The 17,544-nt window shown below is 38.7% G+C and overlaps 1 protein-coding gene across 6 annotated transcripts; it reads right to left on the bottom strand.

Annotated features, from left to right (window-relative positions):
• Nucleotides 1-396: 396 nt before the first annotated feature.
• znf362a (zinc finger protein 362a) lies at nt 397-16,136 on the bottom strand. Of its 6 annotated transcripts, none has more exons than XM_089125058.1 (9): nt 15,987-16,136; nt 12,217-12,280; nt 11,107-11,374; nt 10,904-11,029; nt 8,503-8,821; nt 6,654-6,878; nt 6,429-6,507; nt 4,644-4,802; nt 397-2,466 (listed from the first exon to the last, which is right to left on the bottom strand). In XM_089125058.1, the coding sequence occupies exons 2-9, from the start codon at nt 12,277-12,279 to the stop codon at nt 2,350-2,352; spliced, it is 1,356 nt and encodes a 451-aa protein (XP_088981184.1). In that variant the 5' UTR covers nt 12,280; nt 15,987-16,136; the 3' UTR covers nt 397-2,349. The 6 variants fall into 6 exon arrangements, with proteins under 6 accessions (XP_088981184.1, XP_039529848.2, XP_088981185.1 ...); XM_039673914.2 differs by having other exon boundaries at nt 11,107-11,353; XM_089125059.1 differs by lacking the exon at nt 15,987-16,136 and adding an exon at nt 15,278-15,663.
• Nucleotides 16,137-17,544: the final 1,408 nt, after the last annotated feature.

The raw sequence follows: 17,544 nt of genomic DNA, 5'->3' as shown, positions 1-17,544 counted from the left end.
ACATTCACTTTTCCTCATCATTGACGTTCACACTAAGAATTAGTGTATATTGTTCTGTTTAATCTAAGTCCCCCTTCACCAACACCAAAACACATGTGTAACTCTGGATATCAACATACTAGAAACCACTAAGCATTATTAATTTATATTATTAGTCAGTAATTGTCTTACCTGAGAGTATTTGACAAACAGGAAGTGTGAACCGCTCTAATGGGACAGGAGCTTCTCCTCTTTCCTCTTTACAGAAGATGGCTTCATCCAAAGTGACATGAAGATTAGTTTTCAACATTGACATCATGTCTGCTTATTCGCAAGACTCACTAACGTCATAATCAGAGGTAAAAGCATTTGTGATAACCTAGCAGGCACAAACACACACACACACACACACGGACGCAGAATTTTCTCATATATTTATTTGCTTACTTTTACAAAGTCCGTTCCATCGGCGTGTCTTGACTTTGCATTTAGCAGCCAAGGCGGATCTTATCGAGTACCACATTTCAAGACAATTAAAAAGGTATATTTTATAATAACTAGACATGTAGTCATTTTATATAAACTGGTTAACACTTAAGTACTGTATAGTTTATTTACAGCATGTTCATGCTAGGAAATAAAATTACATAAAAAGTACTGAATACACAAGTAAACACCAATATGGTATAAAATATATAAAATGTGATGGTAAACAACTAGTGATAAAATGGTTAAGGCTTAAAATGTGTAAAATCAACATGTTAGTTGTTAATATTTAAACATGGTAATAAGTATAAACATGTATAATAAGCCAAGGAGGTATTCTAGACATCAATTCAGCTACACAAATCTCATGGGCAACTCTGCATTGTAATCCAGATATTATCCCCCCTGTCCTGTGTCAAATTTAAAACGGCATATGGCTGAATTTCAAGAACATGTCCACATTATATTTCAACCCCAAATCAAAAGAAAAATAGGAATTTTTAATACGAATAAAACAAAACGAAACCGTTTAAGGTATTTTTTTATTTTAATTCTCGTAATATCCCGTAAAATCTCGTTAAAAAAAAAAAATCTACTGGTTTGGAGGGAAAATAAAATTAAATCACATTACTGTTATACAGTAATAAAAACTGTCTGGGCAAATTAATATTAAAATAAAAGCATGAAATAAGTTTAGTACAATGCTAACACTTTACAGTAAGGTTTCATTTGTTAACATTAGTTAATGCACTGTGAACTAACATTTTATTAACAAAACATTACATCTGATATGTGCTTTCTGTACATAATCAGTTGTTTGTATCCTATTGTTTACTATAATTATTTACTAAACCTTTGAAATAACAGAAATCATTCGGCCTGAACGTGTGCCAACCAATCAGATTCAAGCATTCAACCGTCCCATAGTATAACAAAGATTAATAAAATACATTGATCGCTGTTAGTTGACTAGTGAGACCTTATTGTAAAGTGTTACCAATACAACAATAAGTGTACTCTACGATTTAAATAATAAGGGGATTAATGCAAAAAAAAAACTAAACCTTAATTTTCTTTATGCAAAATATAAGATTGTGGACATTTCCTGACAGTTTCGAGAACATCAAATGCATGCTGACTTGAGTTGGTGCAAGTTTACACTTTTTTAAAGTGTGAATTCTGTGTTCACGCCATTTTTCATATTTCATTTTTGGCACCAGACCACAAAACATTTTTGTAAAGCACTAAGAAAACATCTAAATGTGCTGATTTGTCAGTAAAGTCCTCTGCAGGTTTATAACAGAGAAGTTTACTTGAATGCTAAACGTATTTTAATACAATTTCCCTACAAGCAAGGAAAGAAAAACATTATCAAAACACAAGACCATTGGTCTCTAAACCAACTCGGAGTTGCCCAAGAGAAGGGGGTTTTTCCCAGACAGCATAGAAAAATAAGAGAGGAGGTACTGGACTTGGTCCAAAGTATGTCTTCTGATTTTATAATGCATAATACCTACAGTCCCAAACGTTTAGCTGCCAAGAGCAATGCCTTTATTGTCATAACAGACCAGAAACGTTTAAAGCCAAACCTGCGTGGCCTGAAAGTGCTGTGAAACCATCTTTGGATTTCCCGATTATTCCGTATCGAACCCAACAACGAGTTCAAGAAGAGTGACGCGTGTAACTTCAACCTCCCGAAGTCGCCGCTGTGTTTTGAGCCTCTATCCGCACAGTCTAATACCTTTTGGAATGTTCTCAAAAATTAAACAAACTAACACACACACACACACACACCAAAAAAAAAAAAAAAGTCAAACCACCAAGAACAGGCGATTTTGCTTGCTTATGCCAAGATTGGGAAAGACTGACCGCAGGACCCGGAGCTCAGATGAGGGAAATGCGAACGGGAACGTTGGGGGAATCGGTCCTTTGCGGCGAGTGTTGACTCACCAGATGTTCTACCACCGTGTGCTTGGACATGTGCTTCATAAGGTAGGTCTCCTGGGAAGGGACATTATAGCACAAGATTAAAGATATTGGTAACACTTTACAATAAGGTTCATTAGTTAACATGTATAATATAATAATACAATATTAATTCCAACATTTACTAATACGTTCTTAAAATCAAAGGTTGTATTAGTTAATGGACTGTGAACTAACATGAACGGCTGGATTTGTATTAACTAACATTAACAAAGATGAATAAACACTGTAACTAATGCATTGCTCATCGTCAGTTCATGTTAGTTAATGCATTTACTAATGTTAACTATTGAACTTTATTGTAAAGTGTTACCAAGATATTCATGAAAACAATGATTGCATAATATCGCTAAAAGACTATGAATATGTTCACTAAATCCTAAAAGAGCGGAAATGACACATCCTGTTTGTTCTCAAACTGGTACTGGACATTTAAATACATATTTAAAATACTGTCTAAATCGATCCAATGGTGGTATTTGATTGGAGGTGAAGGTCTCACGTGTGTTTCGTCTCTTCTCACGGCAAAGGGATTTTTCATTAAATGCAATACATTTTATTTTATGTATTAAAAGGTTTTATCTGTGCATCATTAAATCTATCGCATCATCGTTCCTCCAACACAGTAAATTCATAAAGTAAAATGCTTCACTTTTTATTTTACATTTCTGATTCTGGATCTTTTTAAAAAAAAAATAGTTAACATCCCAGCGTATCTCAACCTGTGGAAATAAGTTTTAAAACAATCTTTTAAATAAATAACAAGATATTTAAATGGCCACATTGTATTTTAACCCTCTGGGGTTCTTCGGGTCAATAATAATAAAACAATTTTTTTAAATAAAATTTTTTTTTAAAACTCGTAGCTTCATCGGAATGGTCCGAAACTTGGTGACTTTAATGGTACTTGGTGTATGAACACCCAAAACAATTGGGGACAGGATTTGAAAAGTCTAAGTGGTCGTAAAAAAATAGTCACACTCAGGACCTTCGGGTCAAAAATGACCCGCATAGGAGATGAATGGGAAATTGGCAAAAATAGTGAGTTTTTTTGTGCGTACAATCTACAAATCAGCAACGATCTTGAAAAAAAGCACACAACAGCGAAGGGGTGAATCTATAAAACATCAAGAGTGCAAAACACACACACCTTTATACATAAAAACACCAAAAAATTCAGATTATCCATGTGTTTTGCATTTTTAAAAAGCTCAGTTTGTTCACGAGATGGCGTCCCTCTAATTTCAAAAATTGCTTTTATGAGGCCTAGGCTTGACTCCAAAATGAAATACAGCTTTAAAAAAAATTAAAAAAAATATTTTTTTCAAAAAAAAATTTCTATTATATTCAATGGGGGAAAATTTGGTCATAATTATTGCATTAATACTAATTATAAATTTTTGTATTTTTGAAATTGTCTCAAAACACCAAAAAAGAAAAGAAAAAAATATTATAAAAACAAGTAAAAAAAAAAATAAATTATGATTTTCTTTTTTTAAATATGAATCCCACCCTTTGGGTCAATTTTGACCCGAAGTTCCCGAGTGTGACTGTTAAACGAAGAACCCCAGAGGGTTAAATAATCATATTTCTATTTGTTTTGAAACTGGTAAAATAGCTTTACAATCAATATTTTAATATATATATATATATATATATATGAAGAGTTCAGATGCAAAAGCCTCTGAATGCCATTTGAAATTTTCTTCTTTAATGATGATTTTTATCAAACTTGTATATTTAAGTTCAGTGATTTCACTTAAATGGCAATGAAGATTACCTATTAATTGTTATTTAAGTGAAATTACTAAACTTAAATATACAAGTTTGATAAAAATGATCATTCTAGAAGAAAATTTCAAATGGCATTTAGAGGCTTTTGCATCTGAACTCTTCATATATATATATATATGAAATGCATGTACTGTAACTAGTCACCATTTATCCCCCCCCCCATCATTTTAATAACCTTTATGCATAGACTTTTTTTTTTATGATCCTGCATTTTTTAATCTCTCAAATAATGTAAAGTCGGTCATAAATTCTGCATGAATATTAATTATAAAAGACTTTTTTTCGAAACACATTTTTCGAGCATACGTTCTTGGTTTGGCAGTTCGAGAACACCGAGCATCTTCCACTGGCCTGAGAAGAGTGAAGAGGATGAGGAAGAGGAAAGCTGTAGTACTCACAGAGGTGTATGCGCGCCCACACATGCTGCAACAGTACGCCTTGGCGTTTTTGATGGCGTGAGCCGATAGGTGGATTTGGAGGGAGGCGGAGTCAGAGTACGCGCGGTAACAGTTGGAGCACTTGTAAGGCTTGTCTTTATTATGTGATCTCTGGTGGGACTGCAGAAACACAACGCTCTTGTTATTCACCAACACACAGATGACAGAGCTCAGGGTTAAAGGGATAGCTCACCCAAAAATGACAATTCTGTCATTATTTACTCATCCTCATGTTGTTTCAAACCCGCAAGAACACAAATGAAGATATTTTTGATGAAATCCCCTCCATCGACAGCTACGCAACTACCACTTTGACGCTTCAAAAGGTTCATAAAGAGATCGTAAAACTAATCAATATGAATTGAGTGGTTTAGTACTAACTTTCTGAAGAGATCCAATCACTTTATTTGATGAACATTGAATTTAGGCATTTATTTACATAGAAACTTGATTGGTTCTTGCTGAAGCTCAAACGTGCAGCGTAACACGAGAATGAACCACATGATTGAGCTTCCGTTTACCACAACTGATGTGAGAGTTGATCAATGTTTATATGCAGTGTTGGGAGTAACGCATTACAAAAGTAATACATTACTGTAACATATTACTTTTTGCTGTAACGCAGTACTGTAAGGCATTACTAATCAATTTTCAGTAATATTTTACTCGTTACATGTTCAGTGAGGCTTGTATTACAGTTGTATTACAGTGTATTGTCTGCTTTTACTTCTTAAAGGCAACAGACTATGTGAAAGTTTTAAAGCAGTCTTTTAGTGCCAGTTCAGAGCGGTCGCGTCTGTAACATTGTTTTTTCCTCATAAATGCGAACACGAAAACTAAAATAAAATGAATATTTTAAGTTCTATGGAGACTGCAGAGCCAACCCTTCCTCATCCGATTTGCGCAGTGTAATTACAAAAAATATATTTTACCTCCTATTTTTTTGTCACGCATGAATGTGTGTCTTTTCCCTAATATTAAAAATAAAACATAGACTGATATTTGTCTAATGTCTGGAGTCCTTTAAGGAAGAAGCCTTTATACGCTTCAATACATGTATTTTCTGAGAATTTTTATTTCAAGTTTTGACTGCAAATGTCATGTCCATAATGCTGGACTTCCCCAATTTTAAATAATTTATCCTCAACTAGTTTTATGGTTAACTTCAAATGTTAACTTCAAACAATACTAATAGCCTAATTTAAAGATAAGGCAGCATTGGATCTGGACGGTAAGGAGAATAACGCTGGAGTTGGAAGAGGTTTGTCGTGATTCTGTAGGTTCGTGGATCTGAGTCGTGTGGCGAATCGCGATTTCGGTTTCATATTGCATATCGTTGCAGCCCCAAAGTTAAGTTCTACTTAGTTATTTTGGTGAAAGTAACTCAAAAGTAATACATGAGTAATGTAACGCATTACAATTCTGGGACAGTAATATTGTAAGGTAATGAATTACTTTTAAATAACAGTAACAAGTAATACCTAATGTATTACAGTTTGGAAGTAACTGGCACAACACTGTTTATATGTGAATAAACGCCTAAATTCAATCTGTTCATCATAAAAAGTGATCGAGTCTCTTCAGAAAACTTGGACTAAACCGCTCACCTCATATCTTACGATCTCTTCATGAACTATTTGAAGCGTCAAAATGAAAGATCTTATGGGTTTGGAACGACATGAGGGTGAGTAATTAATGACAGAATTTTTCTGACCGATTACAAGAGAAGAGATATGTGGGTCTTACTTGCAGATTGGAGAGCTGCGTGAAGGCCTTTTCACAGCCTGGATGGAGACATTTATACGGCCGATCGCCTGTGTGGATTCTGCAAAACAACAAGCAGAAGGTGACGGAAAACGTCAAAACACAAGATTAAACGTCTTACAATCTCGAAATATCCTCGTTTGATCCTGGTAATACCATGCCTGGACACAGTGACAGCACGCTTGTGGACACGAGCTCTTGCAGTACCTGGTGTGCTGCTGTAAGTGGGAGAGCTGGCGGAAGGATTTCTCGCAGTAGGAGCAGTGATAAGGCTTCACTCCCAGGTGAATGCGCAGGTGCTGAGACAGGTAGGACGCGTTGGCGAAGGACTTGGTGCAGTGAGGGCACTTGTGGGGCTTTGCTTCCGTGTGGGATTTGGAGTGTATCTGCATGTCCGACTTGGAGAAGAACGTCAGCGGACACACTTTACATCTGCAAAATGTGAAAAAAAAAAACGATTGAAAATAGGGGTATGTGGGGGACTCAGGAGCGGTTTGTGTGGTTAGTACTATTGTAAACAGAGCCAGACCGATATTATCGGCCGATATTAGGCATTTTCCAAACTATCGGTATCGGCGGTTATAATGGCCGATAAATGAATATTTCAAAAATAAAATAAAAACGAACGAAACACGCTTGAACCATGTCATGAGTGTTGGAGTTGTATAGTTTGTCCACCAGAGGGCGCTCTACACCGTTCCTGTTGGCAACACTCGTCGAGTTGGTCATTGCTTGAATAACAATTAAAAGAACATCCCCATCAGTTCTCTGAACTCCAATAAACATGACAGAATTTGTGACCATCATGTCCAGTTTAAAAAAATAAATAAATAAATAAATAAAATATCGGCCGATATATCGGAATATCGGATTTTAAAACCCAAAAATATTTGTATCGGTATCGGCCTTCAAAATCCTTTATCGGTCGGGCTCTAATTGTAAATGGTATAAAAGCAATTTATGGAAGCTAATCTCTATAGATGACATATACTGCAGTTTGGAGCCATATAACGCTGGAAAGAGGCTTGCAGGCGAAGGGAATTCAATTCAATTTAGATTTGGAGCAAGAGATCAAATGCTGTTTGCAGCCAAAAATCAATGCAATGAAAAATGAAATCACGACATGGCTGATTATCAAATCAGGTAAACAGTAAATAAATATATGCACTGTGTGTTCACAGTAAATGCTGATCCACATGAGCAACACAACATGCACCAATCATCTTTCCAAACGTATAAATCAGCTGTATAAATCGCTCTGACAAAATAAAAGCTTGACGGTTTAACTTTTGAAATTAAAACAGCCATATATTTTTGTAATTTTACAGTTGTATTGTACAATAGACTTATTATTATTTTTCTTAAATTAATTAAATTTAAATTAATTCATAACCACAAATTATTTGGCAGAATTGTGCAAAAAGACAAGTATTTAATATCGCTACTTTAGCTGAAAAATAGCAATAAAATTGTTATGAACGTGGCTGTGGTTACTATAAATACTGTTGGTTTTCTCACACAAACCGCTCGTTTCGTGTCTTAGGCCATCAATGTGAACTTACATTTACGAGTCATTAAATCATGTTTAATTTGGACTTCTCTGTGCTGCTCTTTGAGGTGGTGACCATAGACCTCCATTATATGACTGACAGACACGAACGGTTCGACCAAAAAATATCAAAATTGAAACTACTGTGGAAACAAATACTGTGGACCTACATCTTGGATGTCCTTGAGGTAAGATAAAACATATCAAAAATTAATTTCAAAGTGAACTATCCCTTTAAATAACATTTATGAATTTGTCAGATGCTTTTATCTTTTATTTTATTTTGTTCGTATAGAAAGTAAGCAATTTATCAGTTCATGCATTCCCTGGGAATCAAACCCATGACTTTGCACCTTCACTGTCTTGATTCACCATAATTCTATGTAAATGAAATGCATGCAATAAACGAGAGCAATACTGGAGGAGAATATCTTAATTTTGGGCCGAAGTGTTCCTTTAAATGCAAATCATCCTGAAATGCATCCGTTTCATTTTTTCAACTTCTACCTGTATGTTTTGCCCTCCTTGGCAGGGATGCCGCTGGGTGATTGGTCGACTCCCGAGGCCAGGATCGGGTAGGGAACGACTAAGAGCGGCCCGGAGGAGTTTTCAGCTTTGATCTTTTTGCGACCCCGTCCTATGCTCTTGGGAGGGGGACCCAGCAGTCCTGCCAGTCCTCCGCTGTTTTTGAAAGCCTCCATCCCGGGCCCGCCGGCCAGTCCTGAGATGAGGTTTGGGGAAAGAGTCTGACTGCTGGTGGTTGGAGTGGTCGGGGTGGTCGGAGTCACGCTGTCTGATGCGTTTCGAGAAGACGTCAGTGACAGTCCTGAAAATATACCTCAATTAAATAGGCCATATTATGCACTGCTACAAACTCTTGGTTTTGTTTGTGGCTCTACTACAACAGCTTTTCACATATTTGACATTATTGCAGCTCCTCTCTTCCCAGTCTGTCAGTAACGCTCTGTTTACTTCCTGTCTCCCTGTCCTGTTTAGGGGTGGTTTAGGGATCAGGGGGCGGAGCTGGGTAGGTTTAGGTTTAGGGGTGGTTTAGGCATCAGGGGGCGGAGCTGGGTAGGTTTAGGTTTAGGGGTGGGTTTAGGGATCAGGGGGTGGAGCTGGGTAGGTTTAGGGGTGGGTTTAGGCATCAGGGGTGGAGCTGGGTAGGTTTAGGGGTGGGTTTAGGGATCAGGGGTGGAGCTGGGTAGGTTTAGGGGTGGGTTTAGGCATCAGGGGGCGGAGCTGGGTAGGTTTAGGGATCAGGGGGCGGAGCTGGGTAGGTTTAGGGGTGGTTTAGGCATCAGGGGGCGGAGCTGGGTAGGTTTAGGGGTGGGTTTAGGCATCAGGGGGCGGAGCTGGGTAGGTTTAGGGGTGGTTTAGGCATCAGGGGGCGGAGCTGGGTAGGTTTAGGGGTGGGTTTAGGCATCAGGGGGCGGAGCTGGGTAGGTTTAGGGATCAGGGGTGGAGCTGGGTAGGTTTAGGGGTGGGTTTAGGCATCAGGGGGCGGAGCTGGGTAGGTTTAGGGATCAGGGGGCGGAGCTGGGTAGGTTTAGGGGTGGTTTAGGCATCAGGGGGCGGAGCTGGGTAGGTTTAGGGGTGGGTTTAGGGATCAGGGGGCGGAGCTGGGTAGGTTTAGGGGTGGTTTAGGGATCAGGGGGTGGAGCTGGGTAGGTTTAGGGGTGGTTTAGGGATCAGGGGGCGGAGCTGGGTAGGTTTAGGGGTGGGTTTAGGCATCAGGGGGCGGAGCTGGGTAGGTTTAGGGATCAGGGGGCGGAGCTGGGTAGGTTTAGGGGTGGGTTTAGGGATCAGGGGTGGAGCTGGGTAGGTTTAGGGGTGGTTTAGGGATCAGGGGGCGAAGCTGGGTAGGTTTAGGGGTGGGTTTAGGGATCAGGGGTGGAGCTGGGTAGGTTTAGGGGTGGTTTAGGGATCAGGGGTGGAGCTGGGTAGGTTTAGGGGTGGTTTAGGGATCAGGGGGCGGAGCTGGGTAGGTTTAGGGGTGGTTTAGGGATCAGGGGTGGAGCTGGGTAGGTTTAGGGGTGGTTTAGGGATCAGGGGTGGAGCTGGGTAGGTTTAGGGGTGGTTTAGGGATCAGGGGTGGAGCTGGGTAGGTTTAGGGGTGGTTTAGGGATCAGGGGTGGAGCTGGGTAGGTTTAGGGGTGGTTTAGGGATCAGGGGTGGAGCTGGGTAGGTTTAGGGGTGGTTTAGGGATCAGGGGTGGAGCTGGGTAGGTTTAGGGGTGGTTTAGGGATCAGGGGTGGAGCTGGGTAGGTTTAGGGGTGGGTTTAGGCATCAGGGGGCGGAGCTGGGTAGGTTTAGGGATCAGGGGGCGGAGCTGGGTAGGTTTAGGGGTGGGTTTAGGGATCAGGGGTGGAGCTGGGTAGGTTTAGGGGTGGGTTTAGGGATCAGGGGGTGGAGCTGGGTAGGTTTAGGGGTGGTTTAGGGATCAGGGGTGGAGCTGGGTAGGTTTAGGGGTGGTTTAGGGATCAGGGGGTGGAGCTGGGTAGGTTTAGGGGTGGGTTTAGGGATCAGGGGTGGAGCTGGGTAGGTTTAGGGGTGGTTTAGGGATCAGGGGGTGGAGCTGGGTAGGTTTAGGGGTGGGTTTAGGGATCAGGGGGTGGAGCTGGGTAGGTTTAGGGGTGGTTTAGGGATCAGGGGTGGAGCTGGGTAGGTTTAGGGGTGGGTTTAGGCATCAGGGGGCGGAGCTGGGTAGGTTTAGGGGTGGTTTAGGGATCAGGGGGCGGAGCTGGGTAGGTTTAAGGGTGGGTTTAGGGATCAGGGGTGGAGCTGGGTAGGTTTAGGGGTGGTTTAGGGATCAGGGGTGGAGCTGGGTAGGTTTAGGGGTGGGTTTAGTATATAATGGCAAAAACATAATTGCATTAAACAATAAGCATATTTTACATGCACATACCTGAAAGATGATTCGCTCTGGACGGCTGGTCTATGATTTGCCGCAAATGCCAGTCTTCCCACAATCCCCTTGCTTTAATGGCAGCCTTATCGTCCAGATTCAAGTTGACGTCCCCCAGAATGCGACCTGCCCGAGTTGAGAGTGCAGTTAGCAGTCTGCATGCGTGTCAGTGAGCAGCTTTGCTCCATGCCTGGAGGGTTTACCTGCGACGGAGCTGGAGGCGGGTCGAGCGTGCAGGGCGATGTCGGGCTGAGAGCTGTTGTGCACGTGGAGTCCTGGCATCTGCTGCAGCTTGGGCGTCGATATATTCTGCTGCCCGCCTTCTGTGGATGTGGGTGGAACCAGCAAGGGCTGCTGGGAAGGGACAGAAGTGGGCGGCAGGTGCGGAGGTCTGATTTTCTCCGCCATTAGCTGTTCTTTGATCTTGTTAATCAGCACGAGATTATCCAGCTGGGAAAAAGTGAGATCAACCTGATGGTTCCGACATGATGAGAAGAACTCATGTTTAGCCCTATAAAGCCTGCTGGATCATGTTTGATATGCATTTCTTTAGGCCTTTAAATGATTAAAACTGCTGAAAAATCGTCTAAACGATCATTTAAGCAGGTAAAACAACTTTTAGTATCATTCTAAAAACATTTCTGTAAAATCTTCACTGATTCGTATAAAGTAAATGCAAGAATAACTTTTATATTGTTAGTAATATTTTAAAATGAATACCTACTGGACTGAAGAAACTTAGGTTTACTTGATTATCCATACATTATTGTTTAGAAAATTAGAAAATGTGAATATCAAATATGAATCATCAAGCTTTTTTTTTTTGCCTTATATTTCCCTCCACGATAAAAACTAAACATTCAAGTATCATCTTACCAAGACATATTGTGTGTGGCAAATGATATTTATATGCATTTTATATAAGTAGTCTTTTACACCGTTTATAAATGTGGCCATGTAAATATCAGCAATTGCATATTTTTGCTCAGTTTGGGCCTTTGAATAAAACCTCCTATGAGCTTCATATATAACTCTGATGTATCAAATATGATGCTTAATTTTCTTTTTTTGATTTTGTCTAAAGGTTCAATAATAAACCATTCCATTTCAAAACAATTTGATTTTTAACTATTTTTTCACACGTCAGTCTTTATGAGTTTAAGAGAATTCGCTGACTAGCGAAAGATCTGACTGATTAAAAGATGCATCTTAAACTCTAATCTTATACAGTAATTGCACTTTTATCTGTTACTGAAGAACTAAAGTAAATAAAAAAAATATAAAGGGGATTGATGCACGTTCATTTTCATTACCTGACCAGGAATAGACGGCGGAGGAGGCCAGAAGTATGGATTATTAAATCTAGGTTCTGCCATTCTGAAACACACAAAGTCATGCTTGATTAATGATGCTTTATTTAAGGTCATTCACTGTCACTTGCCCAATCCTAGGATGACAACCAACCAAATGGATCCTTTTTGGGATTGCATATATAATTTAGATTCGTTGCTACTGAGATTCCCAGATTATGGCCTGGTTTCACAGACAAGACTAAGATTGAGCCAGGATTAGACCTTAGTTCATTTAGGACATTAAGGAGTAGTTTACTTAGAAAAACAAAACTTTTGCTGATAATTTACTCACCCCCATGTCATCCAAGATGTCCACATCTTTCTTTCTTCAGTCGAAAAGAAATAAGGTTTTTGATGAAAACATTCCAGGATTTTTCTCCATATAATGGACTTCAATGGGGTCCAAACGGCTCAAGGTCCAAATGAGAGTTTCAGTGCAGCTTCAAAGGGCTTTAAACGACACCAGACGATGAATAAGGGTCTTATCTAGCAAAACGAGCGGTCATTTAAAAAATAAATAGTTTTATTAGTTTTTTTTTTACATTTATAAGCACAAATGCTCGCCTTGCTCTGTTCAGGAGAGTCACGAACCTGCGTCACAGAACAGAGCAAGGCGAGTGTTTGTGCTTATAAAACTTAAACTTTTTTATTTATTTTTTAAATGAGCGATCGTTTCGCTTGATAAGACCCTTATTCATCGTCTGGTGTCGTTTAAAGCCCTTTGAAGCTGCACTGAAACTCTCATTTGGACCTTGAACCGTTTGGACCCCATTGAAGTCCATTATATGGAGGAAAACCTTAATTTCTTTTCGACTGAAGAAAGAAAGACATGGACATCTTGGATGACATGGGGGCGAGTAAATTATCAGCAAAAGCTTTTTTAAAAGTCAACTACTCCTTTAAGTAGCTTTTATAAATGTGCCTTAGATAAAAAACATTACTGGTGTGCATTTTGAGAACAATGGCAGTGACATATTTCAAGATGTGTCAATGCACGTTGCGTTCAGTTGAAACGGCTCTGGACTAGACTTCAGCCTTGTCTGTGAAACCGGAAGAAAGACAATATACTAAGAGAATGTGAATGAATGAAACTAGGGTGATTGAAATAAACAGGAAAATATGTATCGCATAGATTAGGTCTGACCTCTCCGGATTATATATTGATAAGAAATGCAGATCTAATCTAAGGAGAAAAATTCAATTAAACAGGATATCAGTTGAGAAACAACAATAGAGTGTCATATTTGAGAATAAAACAGGACTTTCAAGAAAATAAATAATTTTCTTAATTAAAGGTTAGTTAAAATATGCCATTCTGATTGAATCAAACACTATGATCTGGCTTCATGTACAGAGTTATAATAAAGCATCACTCCCATTGATCTTTTTGTTGAAGACAAAGTATACACATTCATTGTATACTGTGCCTTTAAATGCATTGGTACATTGCTGCGTCATATCATTCATGACACAGTGATATTATTATGATACAACACAGAACCAGTATTTCGGGCAAAATCACACCGTTCACACACCTATAGCGGATTAATAATATAATCCCTCAACATGACGCACGTTGGGAAAATCAAACAAGTAACTTCCTAATGCAATTGAGTATTGCTTGTTGGATTGCTAAGGCAAAATACATAAACGTTTTTAGTAAATATGCTTTGCTGTGCTGGTGTACACTTGTTCAGATTATGTTAGTCTTATCACAAGATTTCAACCTATTTCAACTTCAGTTCTTAAATGGTTAAAGTCATTTCAACTTAAATCATGACCTTAAAAATCAAGGTGTCTCGTATTACTTTTAACTTAGATGAGTTAAAGTACCCTAATATAAAAACCTGTTGCCTCAACATATTGATTTACAGTGAAAGCTTATAAACAAAAGGCACTTTATTAAGTCGATCTGTGACAAAAAGAAAAGAAAATGATGATATTTGTGTCTCTGAATGTTAAAACCTAAAAATGTCAACTGCAGCGTCTGATTCATATGGAAAAGTGAAAACTCTACCCCACAGTTTTAGCAGGAAGTGAAACAGACACCCTTTCAGCATCATTAAGGAAATATTCAGCAGGGCCTGGCCTCATATATTTGGACATATCGCTTTTATTATTTTTGGCTGCGGTAAATGAGTTTCTCTGCAAGGCCCCTTAGTCAAACACTCTCAAGACCCATAAGCACTGCCAAAACATTCATAGCACGGTGTCACAGACATAATGTATGAAAATGATACGCCTAAAGTAATCACACCGTATGGAAACGTTTCTAAAGGTAAAGATTGGCTTGAGCGGAAGGATGAGCGTCAGTGTTCAATGCAACCGCTTCTCCATAGAAAAATAAATTACTGAGGTGAATACAGTGCTGGATTGTTAGTTATAACAAGTTATAATAATATAAATATGAATACTTAGTTATATATATATTATATAATATAGTTATAATAATATAAATATGAATACTTAGAATTAATTGTTTTGTAAAAACCAATAGCTTACCTGCACTAAAAGTAGTTTATAATTAATTATTATGAAGATCTCAACTAATGTGGCACTGAAATTCACATCTGGTAAGTATTTCCGAGAATATCATGGTGCTAAATGTCCTCTAAATAACAAACAAACAATGATATACCACGTAGATTGGCATTAATCTGAGGTGTATTACAAATATAGTTATAAAAATGGTTCATTTTCCATTGTAGTACTAGTAATAACTATAAATTATGCTTAATTACATGCAACTAACCCCGTAGTACGTATTTCTACTAATTTAATATTACTCAATAGGCTATAGTTGTAATAAAGACACTTGTAATCGCCAATTAAGACTTATTTCTTCCTATCTCATTTAAATGACGCCGAGGGGAATAAGTCTTGAGTTGCAGGATGACTATAACATTTAAAACTAATTCATACTCAAATAAGCACCTTTAAACAGCACGTAAATATCAAATAAACATTTTGGCGAGGAATGACACGCCTCCGAGTCTCTGATATAAACTGAGATAAAACTTACTCAACTTTTTCTTTTATTCTATCGGCATCCTTGAAATCATTCCCAATTAAAGCGACGTCGTCTTTGATCAAACATCGAATTAAAAAGATTCGGAAAATCGCGCAAAATCGCGGCTACGGAAAGTGCAGGTCCCCGGTGTCTGCCTCTCCCACATTCTCAGACAGTTTTATTAAAAATTTCAGACAAAAGGAAAACAAAAATGGCAGCCTGTCTTATTTTTATAAGGACAGGGCGCCATATTCTGCAGATCCCAAATTTTTTAGCGACAAAAATAAAGCGCGTGAATTCAGATCAAAGGAGCGACGCGTAAAACGCCGCATTATTTGCATTAAGTGTGTGAATGATTGTTTACTTAGATCTGCAGGTTTGAATAGCCCGGCTGGAGGAGAAAAAAAAAAAACAGAGAGGAGAAAAAAAAAACGAGAGACTTCCTACAACAATCATGCGATGCGAAAAACACACACAAATGGAAGCAGACGCGCATCCCTCCCGACAAAATACAACATTTCTATCATGACGCGATTATGCAGGCGCGCGCAGATGGGATATTGTTGCAAAGCGCAACTGCTTATGATTTTTTTTTTCTTTTATTTGAACTTTTTTGCTCGCTCGAATGACTGTGGTAAACTAGCATCGTTTCACTGCATCGTGCAAACGTCAAAAAATTATATGCATTCGCGAATATGAAGAGAGACAAACAGACGCCTACCTTACAGAGCTCGACGGCGGATTTATTAGATTTATTGAAAGGTTGAGATGTTGTTTCGGCTTTGCCTTCGGAGGGAGTTCAGACCTTCCGGGTCGCCTGTCGTTCACTTCTGGTGCTGCAGACACAGCTAGAGCAGAGGAACCATATATGATCACAGAACATCACACACACACACAATCATGACTCGATGACATTTCGCGTTAATTCCTCTGAGAAGTGATTTATAGAGTTCAAAAGAAGACAATGAGATGTGGATTGCCTGAGCCAGCATATAATATGCATTTTTAGAACATAATATACATGTAGCTAATATCAAGATATCATACACGTTTGGGTTGGAGTTGAGAGGATGCGCAAACAAAAACAATATAGGCACTACCAGGCAAAAGTTGGAACACATTTACTAGTTAGCCTATTGTTTAGGCAGTTTTCAATATCTAAATAAAGTCATCAGACCTATGAAATACCATTATTATGAGAATTATGCTGTGACCTAAATATATTAAACAAACAACAACAAAAATGAATGAGCAATGAGCTTCCAGCTCTGGACATTTTCTTAAAGGGACAGTTCACCCCAAAATAAAAATGATCTCATGATTTATACCGTTAAACCACAGGTGTATATCATGACTATCTTCTCTCAGTCAAACACAATCAGAGTTTTATTAAATAACATCCTGGCTCTTTCCAGCTTAGCGCATACAGGCTTTCTGAAGTGAAGCGTTTGTGTAATCAAAATATCCATGTTTATCACTTTATAAACTCGAATCACTGGCTTTTCCAGTGACATCCGTACCGGAGTCTAGTTCTGGTGGAGGCCCGACACATGATGTATTGACGAACGTGGAATTAGAAGTATAAAATTATTATTTTAAAGAGAAATTTTGGAGAAGCTTGAATTTGTTGCCTGGCTTTATTAGTTTGAGCCACGAGAGGCGTCTATTCTCACCTCCAACATCATATGTCATGCGTCAGGTCAGGGGTCACTCGTCATGCGTCACTCTTCTGCCCGAACTAGACTCGCAACACATCGCTGCTCTTCAGAAGGCCTTATTAAAGGAGTAGTTCACTTTTAAAAAAACTTTTGCTGCTAATTTACTCATTGTGTCATTTGGTTCATTCAACGAACGAAATGAAAGAGTCGACTCGGGAAAAGATTCGTTCATTTTGATGAACGAGTTCGAACGGGAGAGTCACAAACGCGCATCACAGAACAGAGCAAAACTTAAAAAAAGAAAAAAAACTTAAAACTTAGTAGTTAGTAGTTATAAAACTTAAACTTAGTTGTTTTTTTTTAAATGAGCGATCATTTCGCTTGATAAGATCCTTATTCATCGTCTGGAATCGTTTAAAGCCCTTTGAACAGTTTGTAGTTTGCACTGAAACTGTCGTTTGAACCTTGAACCGTTTGGACCCCATTGAAATCCATTATATGGAGAAAATCGTGGAATGTTTTCATCAAAAACCTTAATTTCTTTTCGACTGAAGAAATAAAGACATGGACATCTTGGATGACATGGGGGCGAGTAAATTATCAGCAAAAGTTTTTTTTAAA

The sequence above is a fragment of the Pimephales promelas genome, chromosome 21, assembly GCF_988280905.1.
Source record: "Pimephales promelas chromosome 21, fPimPro1.hap1.1, whole genome shotgun sequence".
In the NCBI taxonomy this organism is placed as follows: Eukaryota; Metazoa; Chordata; class Actinopteri; order Cypriniformes; family Leuciscidae; genus Pimephales; species Pimephales promelas.
The sequence above is the reverse complement of the archived record's forward strand: the minus strand, read 5'-3'. Positions and strand labels throughout refer to the sequence as shown.

What these genes read in the sequence shown, in the direction of transcription:
- znf362a (XM_089125058.1), bottom strand. Translation starts at nt 12,279, where the DNA reads ATGGCAGAACCTAGATTTAATAATCCATACTTCTGGCCTCCTCCGCCG. An exon ending in CGCCTCCAGCTCCGTCGCAG is followed by an intron (nt 11,030 to 11,106) that starts GTAAACCCTCCA and finishes CAACTCGGGCAG; the next exon opens with GTCGCATTCTGGGGGACGTC. An exon ending in GTGGGCGCGCATACACCTCT is followed by an intron (nt 2,467 to 4,643) that starts GTGAGTACTACA and finishes GTCCCTTCCCAG; the next exon opens with GAGACCTACCTTATGAAGCA.